This window comes from Ruditapes philippinarum, unplaced genomic scaffold (genome assembly GCF_026571515.1).
Source record: "Ruditapes philippinarum isolate M1 unplaced genomic scaffold, ASM2657151v2 ctg1989_1_1_1_1, whole genome shotgun sequence".
Taxonomy (NCBI): Eukaryota; Metazoa; Mollusca; class Bivalvia; order Venerida; family Veneridae; genus Ruditapes; species Ruditapes philippinarum.
The window spans coordinates 257,085-275,918 of NW_026861408.1; the positions used below are offsets into that span (position 1 = coordinate 257,085).

An 18,834-nucleotide genomic window follows, 5' to 3' on the forward strand; every position below is an offset into this window, starting at 1 on the left:
ATTTGCAGTTCTCTTGGTTGTTTATCAACTGTCAGAATGTTTGTCTCAATATAAAAGTTCAAACCTGGCTTGGCATCTCTGTTTAAGATGAATTGCTTGCCCATATTGAATCGTATCGGTGGCCAGGGTAAACAAACCCAAACACACATAAAAAGGTGAATGTTACAAGTTGATTGACAATCAATCAGGGGAAACCCAGTTATTACCCTTATGTTGTATTTTATATCATTTCTTAATGCAACATGCTTAGTGTCTTCATGATTTCTAGGTAAAAGTTGAATATTGGTCAGACTTTGGTTAGAAATGGATCACTGGGTCAAATCAATGGAAATCTTTAAGCATTCAAGATACTAAAATGTTTATCTAATCAACTAGGTCAAATAATTATTAAGGCCATCTTAAAACCATTTCAAGTCACAACTTTACACTATAATGGCCTTAGTTTTCATCTTTAACCATTGTCAAAATCTAGGTCATTAGGTCAAATCAAAAGAAAACTGTTACCACACTGAAGAAGATGACGTTTGTGGCCAAATCTTATTCAAACAGGCTTAAAGCATGAGTTTTGATTACATGTATTTCTAGGTCATGTCCCAAGATAGGTCATCTGTGGCCAAATTTAGGTCAGCAGGTCAAATCATTGTTTCTTGGGACTACATTCATTTATGACAAAGCCTCTTTGAATCTTTTCATATTTTGTGTTCAATTATCATAAAAAGTTACTGTGGAATATTTTATTCAATTATCATCAAACTTTGTCTAAATATTGTTGTTGTTGTTTTTGTTTTATCTTGGGAATACTGGAACCTTGATCATTTTGGGTCAAAATTTAGGTGATCAATTCAAGAAAACACCTTGCTAATGGTATTGAGTCCTCTAAAATGGAGTTATGAAATGTGTTGTCTTGTATTATCTTTATGACTCAATAAGACAAATAACTTTGCTTTTCAATTCATACTCTCTTGCAGTTGCAGGTAGAGTCGTCTTTTCTTGGCAATTTATTTACGAAATGTTATAACTTTTGTAACATTTTTTAGTCTATTTAAAATTTTTATAGAAACGTACCAAACCGAGAGAACATTTTATTTTGGTAACAGGCCGGTAATATTTTTGACAAGAGTTACGTGCCCTTTCATGTCAAATTGTATTAATGTCATCATAGCAATCCTTTAATCTTTTGAATTGCTTCATGTATACAGTTTGCAGCACAAATGTTTCAGCATACACTTCCACGGATTGCTAATTGGTCACCGACTTTTGAATCGTATCTTATAAAGAAGAAAAATAAGATAACCAAATATGCGCTAATTTCATATATTGCACATATGTAAAACAAAACTTCGTTGCAATAACAGAGTAGGTGAGCGCTTAGGCTTTTTACGCACGTGCCGTTTCGCATAGATAATTTTGAACGCGAATACATAAAATTAGTTTATTTGATTCATTAGAAAGTACTAAAATAACCATACCTTAGATTTATTGATTAAGAAGTTTTATATAGTGATAAATTAGAAATCCGTTGAGGTGTACATAAGTATATATTAAAATATTATAAAACCAACAATTTGTTTCCTGTTACAACTTATTCAAGTGATGTGCCTTTTTATGTTGTGGAAGGCATCGGCATGCATTCACTGGGCAAACATTTTGCAAAATGGCTACCCCCACCAGCGAAATAATCAATGTTTAAAGTGGTTTATTTAAAAAATATATATATGAAATTGCATAGCATGTATAATTTACTACGTGTAGTATATTTGTAAAATGATAATTATTATAGCACTTCATTTAAAATTTAAGACTTTGCAACTTGAGCCCGTCTGTTTTTATACAGCACAATTTGTTCTCTTTGTTTGAATGGTTGTCCTCTTATCCCGAGATGGTTGACATCTAGCGTTATTGCACGAGATCTTACACGTGGTACATACGCTTCCCGGAAGTCCACTGCAGTGGCAGTTCTTACAGGTTGTGACGGCCTCTCGGAGTTTGTCGCTGCATGCGTGTAAATAAATTTACCTCGGTCTTTGCTTTCTTTACCAGTGAGTTCCGTTACACGTTCACACGCTTTTAACTTTTGTCCTGATATTTGCTGCGGCGGTGTGGAAGGGCTTTTTAAATGTTCTCTCTGAAATTGTACATACGGGGAACTTCTGCCGCCACTTTTAGCGCGTGCCGTATTCGGAGGCACCGGTGACGTCACTGTGCTACCTACAATTAGATTACCAGGCACGGAGCTAGTTGCGTTTAAAGACGACCTATGTAATCCACGTTTTTCAGCATTCCATTTTAAAATGGAGTCGGGCATACCTGGTTTGACGAATTCAGCACTGCCTAACCTCAACGTTCTCCCAGCTTTACGCGAATTCGACGCCGGAAACATGTTGTTTTCATTGGCGCTGTTATACACTTTAGTCTTCACATCATCTAGATTGAACTGTATACAATTGTTTGGAACTGGTGGCGTTGACAGATTCAGATATTTATTTAATTGCATAATGTCAATTTTATCTGTAGCTCTTAGATTAGGCACCGTACACTCCCGGACAGGTGCGAGGTTTAAAGCCTTGCCTCGGTCACGCATTGAGTACGGTCTAGCGTCACAGCTACTGTCTTCAATACTGTCATCATCCGAACGAGGCCGGTCGTGGTGGCTACCTCTGCTAGAAGCTGAACTGAAATAATTGGTAACAATGAATCAAATTAGAAAATGGCACGGAATCCTTATTGTTATGTAAACGATTCAAGTGGAAACAAACAGGCCAATTATAAGCGGAGTTTTCTAGATGATGGCAACAATTAAAATGCCAGTTAGAGAACTATTTTTTTTGCGCGAAGTAATTTATGGCTGGCACTAATTCTAGTTCTTCTCATTAAGTCGACCGTCCGGTTTCCGGTATTCGACGGAGCATACGACATTGAGCTGTTTTATTTGTAACTTATAATTGAGTGTATTATAGCTGAATGATCAAATACCCAACAATTACAGATTATGACATGACAACAAAACAAGGCTTATCTGTTTGATTTGATTTACAAATAAATCCTGGCCATATGTTTTTTTAGAAAGACGTTATGTGTCATTGAGAAAGAAATGTAATCGTTGTGTTTAAATTCTCTATATGAATATATAAAACAATGTTGTATAAAAAATATTGTATAAGAAATATTTTCAAAATAATTTTGACCATGTTATTTCTCTACAGTACGTCTTTTGGATAAATTTGATTAATACATACCCATTTTTGTCCTCCAGAAGCTGTGAGGCCAGTCCGTAGAATGGACCGTTTATGGCACTGAAATGGTGAAAGGAATTTTCATATATAATAAAAAACAACTTATAAACATGTATACAGAACATAAACACAAGTGAACGAGTAAGTTTTTTTTAAAAGAAATCTATTGATATGTGAATGATAAGAGGTGATACATGTGTATGTGAATAGTAAGAGAAAAGCACGTGCCGAAAACCAGTTTGAATATTTTTAATTGTTCCCTTAAAGAACCCGTTACTCAATTTATATTATGGTTTTATATCATAAGTATAATGCTAAAATGAAGATTTATCCCAAAAGGCATTATTAAACATGACTGTCAAAATCCAAGATGGCCACCATATAAAAAATTTCAGATTATTTTAGTTTACAAGCTGTAATCATTTTCAAAATAGTATGAAATAGCACAAGTACATTATATTACACGCATTTTAAAAATATTAGCATGAAGATAATCTGCATTGATTTTTTTACTTTTTTCGCAAAAAACCCATACCCCTGGAATTGTGATTTTTTAGCGCGATAATCTGTCAAATTGTGAAAAATTTAACAAAAATAAATCATCACCTGTAGTCACTTTATTCATACATTTAATAATTGTGCTCATAGTTTAAGCTTTCTAGTTTTTATTCCGTCAAATATATCAATCAAATTCTCAAGATTGTCATTTGTTTTGTACTGAAAAGCAATCCTGCCTATTGTGAATTTTTTAAACATTTTTGTGAATATTTTATGGGTTTTTTTTGTAAAGAGGCTTTATTTCGGGGTCAAAATCAAGAGGCTTTATTTCGGGGTCAAAATCAACAAAAAAAATACACTGTTATTTATGAAATATATCAACATTGGTGCCAAAGTTAAATGTGGCCGCATAACCTAACATATTTATGAAACTGTTTTAAAACATCCGTTTCATATTGAAACAAACTCATAATTAAACTGTCTCAGATTTATTTATTAAAAGCATTTTTACTTGATAAAAGAAAAAAAAATGGGGGTTTAACCGTCTCATAATTTCATTATCTGCCCTTGAATAAGTATCTCTTTCCTAGTTTTAGATAATTCCAAGGGTAAGTAACTTGCAATCAAACTAAGCTTAGCCATATTCCAATGATTTAATATGTAGCTGGTCTCCTATTGGGTCATTGTGAATTGTTAAAGGAATGGTATAGAACCTTTTGTATATTCTTACCAACAGCTTTGCAATTTTCCCTAAAAAAATTCATAATAATTTCATAGGATTCTAGGCTATGAAATTTGTATTTGAGTAAAACGTAACCCAAAACTTTCTATTTTTTGTTCAATATTATTCTGATTTTCTAATTTATTCACAAGACCTTGCCAAAATGATGCAATTATATAAAGAGCCTGATTCGTTATCTTTGCTACAAAATATGCTGCTCAAATTACTTAAGAATAAAAGAACTCGCAGCTGCAGTAAAACGGTCACAAGGATGCTGCAAACTACATTTATTAAAAAGAATTTACATGAGAAGAAACCCATACGTCTTCCGCCACTTACTAGTATAATTCATACTGAATATTTGGTTCGAATAAGCTAAGGAATTATGTGCACTTAAATATACAATACAATAGAAGATTAATTCACCCTTTTCATGCATTAACATATACAGAAGCGCGAGGACCCATTTAAAGCCCTCATCCTATGGGCTCATGATTTAACTTCTGCAGATGTGGATGCACAAAAAATGTATTAGAGTCATTCTTGTATATAAGGATATGACTGTTTTGGTGATTTCTTAGTGTGTACTGTTTTGATAATAGGTAACTGGGGCCATTGTTAAAATAAGCGGTTAGCATGGTGTAAAAATCATCCACATTAACAAGAGGTATCAGTAGGACATCATAGAGTGCTCGACTGTTCTCAATGCTTGATAGCTAAACAAGAACCTAGATAATTAAGAATTCTCTATATTTAAAAGGGCCATTATTCTGTCAAAATCCATTATAGAGTTATTGGCCTTTAATAGTGACCTTCTATTATGCTCATAAATAAGTGTATTAGGTTTATAACTATTCCTTTATGTAATTTTTACAAAACCAATTTGCATGCAAAGCCTTAGCCAAACTGAAAAACTGACGTCTTTTGTGTACAATATCGCTCCCTATTCTTTGAAATATCAAGCTAAATAATGTGCTCTCATAGTTTTATCCATAGATGGAAGTTTTTTTATCTGTGAATGTACACATGTACATACAGTTTTTTGTGCAGAATGGCCAGTTTATTAGTGTGTTATATGTTTGAAGAGTGTTGATCATACAAATTATCCATATCATAGAAATTGTCCAAAAATCATTATTTAATGGCGGCCATCTTGGATTTGGAGGCCATATTTTGAATCTTCTACCCATGCTACTAAAGCATTTTTCCAAGGTATTACTATTTTTGACATACAATGTCAATTTATATCATTTTCATGATGTAAATAACTTCATTTTGTCATGTCCCATGTAAATTAAACATTTTGGCGGCCACCTTGGATTTGGCGGCCATCTTGGATTTCTAAAAAGTGGATCCCAGGCTGAAATGAATTGAAATACTATTTCCTGCCACCATGCCAAGTTTCATGCTTTTCACAAGAGGTGCACAATTATTTCACTGATTTCTTGGACTAATATAGATATTACCGAAATTACATTTCATGTTAACAAAGGGAGGTAATTACAAATTTATTTTCTATATAAAGTCCTAGTCAAATTTTTCAATAAGAAATGAATGCAAATATTTTAATGATGGACAAATATTTGTAATATTCTACGATCTTTGGAAATTGTTTTAGATGCATAATTATATACATATATACAATTTCACTTAATCACAACCTTATTTACAACATACAGGATCTTTAACAACTGCGATCAGTGCAGAACAAGATCAGCCGACATAATATGTGTCGTCTGCAGATATTTTGAAATTTTCCCTAAAAGTGATGAATGGTTTTGTCTAATTTGGAAAATAGTTGAGTCCATTTAAGTCATTTAGCGAGGAATGGGTCAAATCTGTAAGTGTGCTGATTTATAGGGGTCTCGTTTTTGTAAACGCTACCCAGGTATGGCAAGATTAATGTATATCAACTATTGAAGTAGATTGTTTAGCTTTTTTGATAGGTTTCAATATGTTGTACCATCTCCAAACATTGACAAATTTCATTTTAAGCAAATAGGGCACATTTATAGCAAACGTATGCATACACGTTGATATATGACGTCTAATGGCGATATTTTAAATATTTTACAGTCTTATATTTCAAAGTAATCTTTTAAACATTTTTATTATCTTAAGTTACTCAAACTTTTAGCACACACAAACTTGATCTTTTTATTTATTTTATTAATATCTATTATTATTTTATTATTATCAATACTACTATTATTATTATTATTAATACTACTGCTACTATTATTATTACTGTTATTACTATTGTTGTTGTTGTTGTTATTATCATCATCATCATGCGAGTCACCACTAAGAGTTCGAATCTAGACATGGGTTACCAAAAGTTCGAATCCAGGCATGGGTTACCAAGACTTCGAATCTCGGCATGGGTTACCAAGAGTTCAACTATCGGGAGTTCTAATCTGGACATGTACCCGACTATTTTGCGAAAGTTAGGCGGACTTTATACGGAGAACCACTATATTTATTAATTAAATACATGGAGGGGTCTCTTTTGTCTCAGCCCATGACAGTAATCGTGATATTGCCCCCTATATGTCTTGCCTAAATCAGTAATCTCGGTGGATTTTGACATGCAGAAAAATTTAAATGTCAATAACAAGAATCGAAATCAGTATATTGAATACACTGTACTTTTGTTTTACACACCACGCTGTTATAAACCACTACTACGGAAATATGTATCACAATTTTCAGTAGAATTTTTTAATAAAGTTTCTGTATCACCTTGAAAATCGATTAGTGTCGTCATGCCAGCTAGGTTTGGTATATTTTATTGACCACAGATTTTTCCACTGAATCACTGGGCAGAATAATTGGCATTTGATCGCATGTCAAATAAAGCATGATGATATCCATTTAATTATACCGAGAGATCTTGATTCGAGTTGAATTTATCATACATTGTCTTAAAGGAAAGAAAAATTGCACTGATTTTATTTAGTTTAAAGGGACTCCACTGTATTCTTTTGGCATGATAGCATGCTCGAAAATATTTTTCCGATATTTGTGTTCCATTTGATCTAGGTCTTGATCTTGCCATTCCCTCATCACGTTTTTTTTCAGAATAATCATTTTTATTGTCCAAAATAACCCCAATGCAACGTTATCATACAAATCTGACTAAGCATTGCACAAAAATATGGATATTCAATTTCTTTTTAGTATTCAATTATTTCGTTATCATCCTTTGCAGATTTCTCCATTATAGGTGCTTTCTTGATCTTTGTAAGAATTTCAAATTTTATGTTTTCAGGCCTTTTTTTACCTCAGCAGAGCCCCTTTAACGTTAAATGCATCACAAAACAACAAGCTTTCTCCAAAATTAGGTGAAAGGCCACGTGTTAACATGGAAAAACTAGATTTTTGGTAGATCTAATTCCAAGGTTTTTCATCATTTTTTAAAGGGTTAAGTAAAAGACGGAATGTACTGGCGTGCCCTTTTTAAGTCGACGGTTTCTGTTACATCGTCTGTATTTTAATTATGTGTTGTATTTTTTCATATCTTTGTTAAAGTGAAGAAACAAATAAATTTCAAGTGAACAAAACTACCTTAATATTTCACAGGTATCGAATTAAAAAAAAAAAATAGAAATATATATATATATATATATCTAAAAGTTTTGTAATTTTATCTGGTTCAACCTGAAACTCTTATAACAAAAGAAGTAAACATTTACTGAACCAAATGAATACCTCTGTTCGAATTATTTCAGTTTTGTTACGTACATAACTGACATTATCGGCTTAAGCTAGTCTTTGACAATCAAATTAAACACTGTCAAGTTTTATCCCGTATTTATATAAGAATTATAACAAACGCATCAAAACATATTTTAATAGCCCATCTCTTGTTTGATAAATGAGCCGCGTCACGACAAAACCAACATAATGGGTTTGCGACCAGCATAGATCCAGACCAGCCTGCGCATCCGCGCAGTCTGATCAGGATCCATGCTGTTCGCTTACAAACCCTATAACAAGTAGAGAAACTGACAGCGAACAGCATGGATCCTGATCAGACTGCGCGGATGCGTAGGCTGGTCTGGATCCATGCTGGTCGCAAACCCATTATGTTGGTTTTGTCGTGACGCGGCTCAAATGTATATTACTACTATATACATAGTAAACGTTATCTTAATCTTAAATTCTCCGTGGTGGAATGAGCGGATAAAGAAATTCAATATTTTGCAAGGTTTTAACTTTCTAATTAGATTAGGTTTGCTTATTTATGTTTCGTATTACAAATGTAATCTTGTTCTATGAAAGATTTAAAGGGACTCCACTGAGGGTTTGACATGACGGGACTGGACACAATGTTTCGAGTTTAATGTTCCATTTTATGAAGGGGTAGAACAATAACTTGTGTGCAAAATTTCTATTCATTCGAGTACTCCGTTTTTCCGAAATAATCATACTTATAGTGAAAATTGACCGAAAATTGAAAAGCGTTGCAACGCTTTTCACTCAAATCGGGTTTAGAATAACGCAAAAATAAGATTAACAAATTATTTCTGAGTAGATTTCTTAATTATCTTTTGCATATCGTTAAGTGTTAAGTGCCCCAACGGATCTATGTAAGAAAATCATATTTCATGCTTTAGGCTTTTAAACCTCAGTGGAGTTCCTTTAAGTTGTTCGGAAAAAAATCTCAAACACTTCTCATACAATACGTGAGGATAAGAGAAAGTCTGACGTAATTTATGTGACAGGCCCATTATGCCTCAGAAAGGCTCTCTAAAGCCTTTTCATTTTGGTTACTTTCAAAATATATTTAAAATTACTCATTGGCCAATTACTTGAACCATCTTTTCCATCTGTTTTTTTTTTGGCAATAAGTACTGTTAGAATTGTTATAATGACCTAGTATTTTGTATGGAAGTCAAAATATTACTTTGATAAAATTTTCCTACTTTTATGACAAATCATTTCACATATATTTCATGTAGGTATTGAGCATCTCACTTGCTCTGAAACCATTATTTAAACATTATATATACCTGTTTTAACACCACCAGACAATACCATATATACTTAAAATGTTAATTTTACTGCTATTATTTACTGCTATTTCTAAATTATAATAAAGAGAGAAAAAATGATTTTAGTTACCTTGAAAGATTTGACTTCAGTTTGCTGTAATATGGGTCCGTGTCTACTCCCTTTTCCGCGTACTTTGTATAGGATAAAGGCCGCCCGACGTTCCCAACCGTGTGGTAAAACCGATACCGTTCTATGTACTTTGAATTGTCTTTGTAGTGTTGAAATATCACCGGGTCTTTGCCCATGGTATTTGTTAGTCTATTGAAAGCTACCTCTGAAGACCCTGGCTTGACGTATTTTTTGCGACGAAACATTTTCCCCCTATTTCCTTTCTGTGGTGCCTCCCAGCCCATAAAACTCGTATCGCACGACTGGTATATTGAACACAGGCATACAGGTTGCGAGTCTTTGATAGGATCAGATAAAAGTGTTTCTTTTGCTTCGTTCTTTTTATTTTCATCAAAACTACATAACACAGTCTCCCCGGCAAGAAGAAATTTAAGTGAGACTGGTCTGGAAGAGTAGGAACTGGTGCATCTGGGAAATTCTGGTATCTCTTCCGGTGGTGGAGGAGACATAAGTGCCACGTGCAAAAGCTCCTGCGACTGTCCAGGTGAAATGATTTCAAAGAAACTTTCGTTAAATGGAGGAGATTCACTGTCAAAATAATCAGATATCTCATGATTTTCATGTTCAAGTTGTATTTTGCCATGCACATGTTTTACGTGATGTCCCTTTCCATCATGGTGATGGTTATGTGGATGATGACGATGATGATGATTGTGATGATGACTATGATGACTGCTACGGTGCTTTTCCTGAGAATTTTGGCGGGAAATAGAATGAGAATGTACTTCTTTGTGATCATGTGATGTCACGTGATGCGACTTGCCTTGATTATGATTATGATGATGATGCGTGGAACCAGTATGAGCCTTGTTCTGCTTGTGTGTATTGTCATGATGAGTTAAACTATGCCTTATATTTTCATCATTGTTTTGAGTCTCCGCCTTACTATGTGTGGTACCAGTGGATTTCGGACGAACATGCAAATGTTTGTCATGTTTTTCTTCTGTTTTCTTATTTTTGTAAACTTTTAAAGGAACACGGCGTTCAAACAATTCATTCTTTAATCCCAATGTGTGTAACAAACGTTTTTCTGTCTCAATAACTTCTTGCGTTCTCTTGGAAATAGGTTGGTAAGACGGGTCCTCGTTTTCAAAACTTTCATCACTATCACTAAACCCGTCTGGCATCAATTCGGCACTGTCCATACATTCGGCTAATGCTTTAATGTGATTGGTTACATCCGCCGAGCACGTGACGGTAGATTCGACATGAGTCATCACAACTTCCGGCATGTGGGCTCGTGAAAATGTTATCCTTCACTTATTGGATATATTGTCCGTAAAAGTTATCCCGGTTACTTTTTATATCATTTCTAATTCAAAATTCTCGTTGGCTTTATGTAACATCTTTTGGTTTAATTTTCCTGAAATGAAATTGAGGAAATTACACATTTTTGTGTGTAGAACGAAACATAAAGGCATGCATAAAAGTCCTAAATATACATTAGAAAGATTTTGGAAAATAAATGTTTAAGAATTCAAAAAGTATAAATTATTCATAGTTTTTTAGATTCATAAAACAATATGACCAATATGGTGCAAGTACCTATGTGAAATGTTTCGTTTAATTTTTATATTAAAAAAGAAAATTGTTTCTTGTGAAGCTCTAGAATTATTTATGAAAAATATATAAAGAAAATACGTTATAATTTATCATATATTTAGAATCAAACCTTTTAATTCCTATCATCCACGTAAAGCCACATATATTTCTTGTCTAGTTTCTACACTTTTTGAAGATAAGAATACAAATATATACACATAACGAAATATTTCACAACAATTCCATTAGCACTTAGACTGATTTTCTGTTAGTTTACATGCAACTAACAACATGATCTCTAGGAGCTCAAGTAATGTTATATCCTCCAAAATTTCTCCCCTTGTCATTTATAACAAAACACTTTTCTTTCCAGAACATAAGTCTCTATATATCATGAAAGAAGATACAACCGGTTTTCTTAATTTTAATTAACAACGCTTAGTTTAAATCAATACGCAAAATGACTTTTATCAGTGCGTATTGTTCCTGTGAATATAAAATTTCACTTCAACGCGTTTAGTTTTAACATTGCCGACATAATGGGGATATAGGCAGAATTTTTTTGACGTTTGAATAAATAAACTATAGAGAAAAAGGGGTAACAATAATCGGTTTTATTCACTGACTCGTGTTTCATTTCTCACAATAAAAGGAAACATATTATAAACATATTTCAAGTGCAAATGTAATTTTCTGCTATTCAATTGTAAGGACCACTTTCACGTAAATTGTTATTAATTCAAATGTTTAAACGATAAAGTAACGCGATGACTTCATTTACAATAAGGATTGACTCCAAGGTGAACCGACGATTTGAAATCCCGCGTTGAATTCTAAAAGCTACTTTCTCTGCATTTTTAAACATAATTAAGTTTTTTCTCTTATTCAGTTTTGTTTTTTCTTTAACTGAAATTGAACTTTTACTCGACGGCTTCATTTGTATATATCAGTCTTAAAGTAACGCATATTCTGGTGTTAAACCTATATCAAGGTCAGCGGTTGTCTATTGCTTGTTTATTGTGCCTGCCTTTCAACCCGTGGATCATGGGTTCGAGCCTAATTATGTCACAATTTCGTTTTCTCATGAAGCCAGTATGTCTTAGTTTCAGGGTGCTTAGTCGGAGAACTTTTAAAATAAATTAAACAAATTCTTAAAATTGTAATCATAAGAAAAATCTATTTAGAGTAACAGGCATGTTTAAATATTTACAATTGCAAGATTTTTGTTTGTTTTGTTTTTGTTGGTATTGTTTTTGTTGTTGTTTTGTTTGTTTGTTTTGTTTTAAGTTTCTTTTTAATGACTAGATCTTCTATTTGTTACCATCATATCTATACCTAATAATAAACTATACGCAGTGTTTGAAACAGGATTAATAGTTTTAAATTTGCACACATGATTTGAAACTTTATTCGTCGTTATTAACCAGGTTTTCAATTTTGAAAATCCTGGTTATTAGATTGGGGTATGGCGGGCGGATGGGCGGATGGGCGGATGGGCGGGCGTCAAACGAAATTGTGTCCGCTCTGTAACTCTTCAACCCTTTGAAGAATTTTGATGAAACTTCAGACAAATGTTTACCACATCAAGATGACGTGCAGAACGCATGTTCCGCATGGCTGGCTCCAAGGTCAAGGTCACAGTGACATTAACATTGAAAATCCTGTCCGCTCTGTAACTCTTCAACCTTTGAAGAATTTTGATGAAACTTCAGACAAATGTTTACCACATCAAGATGACGTGCAGAACGCATGTTCCGCATGGCTGGCTCCAAGGTCAAGGTCACAGTGACATTAACATTGAAAATCCTGTCCGCTCTGTAACTCTTCAACCCTTTGAAGAATTTGATGAAACTTCAGACAAATGTTTTACCACATCAAGATGACGTGCAGAACGCATGTTCCGCATGGCTGGCTCCAAGGTCAAGGTCACAGTGACATTAACATTGAAAATCCTGTCCGCTCTGTAACTCTTCAACCCTTTGAAGAATTTTGATGAAACTTCAGACAAATGTTTACCACATCAAGATGACGTGCAGAACGCATGTTCCGCATGGCTGGCTCCAAGGTCAAGGTCACAGTGACATTAACATTGAAAATCCTGTTTACATGATTTTAACTTGATTTGGCAGTCAAAGGTCATATCATCTTTGGAGGTAATTTAAAAAAGATATGATATATAATTTCATGTCTTCTTTGTAACTTGTTTTTCATTATACAGAATTATCAATATAATTATAGTGAACAAATTCTTCTGTGCTGAACTCGTCCTACATTTCTCAACGGATTTTGTTCAAACTTTCACAGAAGCTTTGTCATCAAGCACCCTTGCACATATTGTCGGGGTTTTGTGATTGGATAGTTTTTGACCTAATTATGGCCCTTTGTTTTTTTCCTTATACATAATATTATAGTGAACACTTCTCCAGTGGCAATTCCTCCTACATTATTCATGTTTTACATTGCACATAGTTACATTGTTTGTTGCTTGTATTTGTATTTCAAATACAACATATTTATCTACAATGGTGATAATTGAAAACCTTGTTTCATGGCATTGCCATGTTTCTTGTTTATATATATAACCGTGCATGATTTGAAACTTTATTGATACTCGTGATAACCAGACAGTGTTTGAAACTGTATGTATAATAATTATAACTATGTGTGTATGATTTAAAACGTTATTTATCGTGATATCTATGCAGGATTTTAACCATTATAGCCAGGAATGATATTTGAGTTTATAAAAACGCTTTCATCTTGATAACCATACACTGTATATTTTCCATTGTGAAATCACTTATCGGTTAAAATATTTTACATTAACATCACAGGCACCGTCCAGTTAGCTCAACAGGTAGAGCGTTTGACTGTGAATCGGGCGACCTGGGTTCGATTCCATACGAAGTGAATCTACCACCACAACCACCACCACACCACATTCACATCACATGTGCACATTGAACTTAATAGATATGATACGTCATGTTATCGTTTGAAAATTGAAGAACTATCAATGCACGTGTTTACAGTTACGCGTATCCATGAAGACATTTATTGCATCAAAAAATTAATGTGATATGGACTTGGAGGGTATATAGCTATATGTTATAAAATATTTCTATAAAATTGATCAACAGTAAAATTGTACGTATTGTTTCCATAATCTTGTGGTTGATTTTCGGAAAGAAAAGTTGCAACATAGAATATTTATGTTATTTAACACACATGAATAGTGTACGTCATCAGAATAAAATGTTACGGAACAAAATATTACTATTATTTTAAGAAGTGTTTAAACAATTCAGCAATGATTTCGTGCATGCTCTATTCACTTTAAAAAAATACATCTATACTTTCATTTTTCTTTCCTACAATCATTTAAAATTCAAACAATAATTTTTCCAGCAGATATGATTATAGCTTTAATTACACTCCAATGCGGTTAAAGTCGGAAAATAAAAGTGAAACTATAAGTTTCAAGGATGCACTAGATATTTCACATTTTCTCCATACGAAGCAGACTAAAATTGAATCTGTAACATGCAATTCATCAAATAAACCACTTACCCATTTTTTTCCAAGTTTCAATTTATTTTATCTAGTTAAAAAACTTGCAAAAAATCCTTTTTTTTCGTGCACCGCAAGTAATTATTAACAATATCCATGATATAAGTGGCAGCTTTATTGCACTTCAAACATCGATCACTACTTTCAGATACGATATGTTTGTTTAAATATTGTCCAAAGTTAAAATGATCGATTCTTCGGCAACATTTCAGTATACGCCTATCTCTCGAGAAATAGCGCGGACTTGTTTATATACAAATAATTCTAATTCCAATAAATCGTTATTAATTGAGTTTAGAGCCGCACATTTAAAACGAACTGATAGTAATAAAAGGCAGATATTTCGCGGATTACTGGCGATTAGACGAAAACTGTGAAAGGGATTTTAGCCTTCTTTACAAAAATACAAAAACGTGGCATTTTGACCACTTTAAAAATGACCATGTTTAACTAAAGCTGCCAAAAACAAGACTGTTATATTGCAAAACAGAAGAGATTGCTGATATAGGAAATGGTCAATGACTTAGATTAAAGGTGATTGTAAAAATGAACAATTTATTTCATTATAAAGTTACATATCATGAGGTCATTATACATTGTTGAGAATAATACTGATTTGCATTGGACTTTAACACAGCTGTCAAACCTATATTGGACGATTCGCTAGCTTGTAGGTTTTGCAGCTGAGTTAAAGTCCAATAGAATCAGTACTTTCTTCAAAATGCATAATAACCTCTTTATTTCACATCAACATTTTTGACATTTCTACATTAAGGATTTGATATGGTTGAAAATGAAATGAAAACGAGGCTAGATGGAGTATGATCTGCATTTGATATAGATATTTTGGACTCTGAAAATGGACAGGTGGCTTAATTGGGTACGATATGCATTGGATATGCACTTTTGGGACTCCAGAAATGAAAACGAGGATAAATTGGTTAGATTGGGTATAATAATCATATGTATTAGAAAATCACGTGTTGCAAACGCTTAAAGTTCATATTTTATATGATGTGAACATGTATATTTTTTTGCAAGACAATACCGGAATGAACTTTACAAAGATCCTGTAAATATCGTGCTACACTGCAATGTGTGTATGCTTTTGTGTGGTAAATCTATGGCAAATGGTCAAGTCCGGTGTGTGGGAGCATTTCCGACAGTTTCATAGAAGTTGAAGACAAGTAATTGAACGAGAGTTACTTTAAAAACTCTAAAATTAGTTTGAAGGGAACCAAAGACATAACCTAGAGCTTCATCTGATGATTATGAGATCATATCATCATGCGTTTTGTTTTAATTTTTTAGTAAGAATACAATGTTGAAAAGTGGCATGTTGAACACCTTTTCAGTCTTTCACTGTAAATAATGGCCAAAACTTTCGGGGACTCAGTGGCCGAGTATTTAATATTGTTTACTTCAAAACACTTTCCCCTTCACGTTGTAGGTTCGAAGTGAGCCAGGAACTTTGGATATTTTACATCGGTGGTTCTACTCAGATGCTTGTTCGTGTTTGAAATAATTCACGTGGGCATCTGAGGTCTTCTTCCACTTCTAAAGCTGGAATGTCTCCATACAACTTATACTGTGTTGTTGCAACCTAAAACCCAACTAAATATATATTAAAAAATATAACCAAAACTTACTCCGACACCCATGGAATATTATGGCCGTCCTTATTTGTACCTGCAATGTGCTGGTTGCTGAGTGTAGACATTTAAGTAGCAACGTGATGTAAATAACAATATTATTTAATAACATTACAGCAAAAATAACGAAATGTTTCCGGTTCTACTCAAGTGCCCGCACTTATCAACCAATACAACGAAAGAGCACGCACATGAGATCTTTCTCCACCAGAAAAGCTGAAAAGTCTCTACATGCAGGACTCTGACATTGTCGGCGTAATTTCAACACCCTTTCAAACAGATGACTTATATTTGAAATCAAATTTCAACTGTAATTTATCGAGTGACACCTCGTTCGTTTGATTTGTACCATTTAACATTATAATTAAAGATACTTGCTGCTGCACTGAGGATCGAATGATTATCTCTTGGCTTTTGGTTTCCATGTTTTAGACTTATATTAGTCTATTAAGGTCATCCAAACTGTAAATAAATCATTGCTTCTTTAGTCTGAATTTTGGTATTTGGTGAAAATTTAATCCATTTGTCTATAGTGATAATACACCGAAAAAATATGTTTGGATTTTCACTTCGTAATAAATCAATATCAATAAATCAAGTTGCACACGTGCGGGTAATTCTAAAGTAAAAATCCTTATAAGTTGTTTCCGTTTCTATAACAATATTCATTCTTTATTCGTTACGAGATGTAGTCTGTTGTAATGAAGTTTAGAAATTTTAATAAGATGACATGTTAAAGCAGTCTTAAGAAGTTCAATGTTCCTTAAAAAATCTTTACTGAATAGAGGTCTTACTATAAAAGCTTTGTATCGGTTTACTTAAATCGTGGCTAATAAAGTTTCACTTTAAACCTGCGACCCACTAAAATACCGTGTCATAGTTCTAGGACTGAGGTACCGGACTGCTTACACATCTTCTGCTAGGAAAGTAATACTTCAGCCTTGATAATGGTAAAGTTGATACTAGTATTCCACACTCATTCTCACTTAAGTACGACATTTCATAAATTCTAGAACTGAAAAATGAATTTTCTTGTGTATCAAAATTTTATTGCATTCCAAAATTATAAGTATCTCGACATCTTAAATATAAAATGTTACCAGTACAGATGTCCTAGATTTTTCCCAATGACAGGTTTTCTAGATAGAACCAGAACATAAATTTCGTCATTTTCGAGACACTGGTCCTTAAATTTGTGCATATGGTATGGCGATTTTATTTTGTCTCTTTAAATAAACTTTCTATCATCTTTTTATATGAACATCTGGAAATGAGAAACAATCATTGAACTGACAAAAAATACATTTTTTTAAAACAACTCATGGAAATTCATTTCATATCGCATATGCTTAAATCTCATTTTCAAAATGAATAACCTTACAAAATCCACAGATCCATACAATGGACGAGTAAGAAAATGTGAAAATTACTGACGAATTCTTGGAAGTACCTACTTATTTATTATTCAATTGTCAAATGTGAAATAATTTACGTCATCTCATATATTGACAATTTATTAAGGACTCGTAAATGATTTTTCAATTGTCCCGTAAGTGACCCAGTCTCCAGATGCTATGGATTGACAGAAAAAAATGAAAATACTTTGAATTATATATTTATAATGATTGAAGATTAACTAAAATTTATTTATGAACTTGAGCAGATATTCTTTTGGCAATGTGGGCCATGTTAACAATATTTAAATATTGAACTGAAAATAGTAAAAAAATTAGTATAAAGGTCGTATAAATGGTCTTAGAAGTTCAACAAAATTGCTAGATTTGCATAAAATACTAGTTAGTGTAAACGAAAACAATAGTACGTATCAAAACAAATATTTTTTCTCATAGAAATATCACTTTCATTGAGAAAATCACTGTTTTATTATTTTCTTTCGCTCTGGTCATTTACGGGACAAGTCAATCTTATTACTATTATCTTATAATTGATCTGCAAAACAATGTACAGTATGTTTGTTTAAACAGATATTAAGTATCTAGATAAACTAAATTATTTTATATCAAGATGCATGGAAAGTCATTGTCCATTTAACCTAAACATCTATGAAAATGTTATAAAATTTTCAGAATGTATTTCATTAAAGACAAATACTAGTTAGTTCTCATATTCAAAAATTAATTTAACCAGTTACGGGACAGTTCAGCCAGATACGGGACACGCCTGTTTTCACGTTTTCTTGATTTTTGTGATTGAAGTATAAGTTTGAATGTATTCGTATATGAAAGTAAGTATCCATTGAACTCTAAAATAGTCAAAACGCCTGAATACCAATTTCAATATCAAAATTATGATTTTAGAAGCTATCTGCAAGTGAAAAACACATTTCAGATGCGTATGTTTAAAAAACATGGATACTTCTTTGTTTTCGTGGAAGAATACTATTCCAACAATACCAACGTCCATTAACAAG

At 33.1% G+C, this 18,834-nt stretch overlaps 1 protein-coding gene across 1 annotated transcript; it reads right to left on the bottom strand.

Moving 5' to 3' along the window:
* Positions 1–1,795: 1,795 nt before the first annotated feature.
* LOC132715542 (lateral signaling target protein 2 homolog) lies at positions 1,796–14,968 on the bottom strand. The gene is made up of 4 exons (XM_060698553.1): positions 14,752–14,968; positions 9,580–11,002; positions 3,237–3,293; positions 1,796–2,672 (listed from the first exon to the last, which is right to left on the bottom strand). Exons 2-4 carry the CDS (start codon positions 10,869–10,871, stop codon positions 1,796–1,798), a joined length of 2,226 nt encoding a protein of 741 aa, XP_060554536.1. The 5' UTR covers positions 10,872–11,002; positions 14,752–14,968.
* Positions 14,969–18,834: the final 3,866 nt, after the last annotated feature.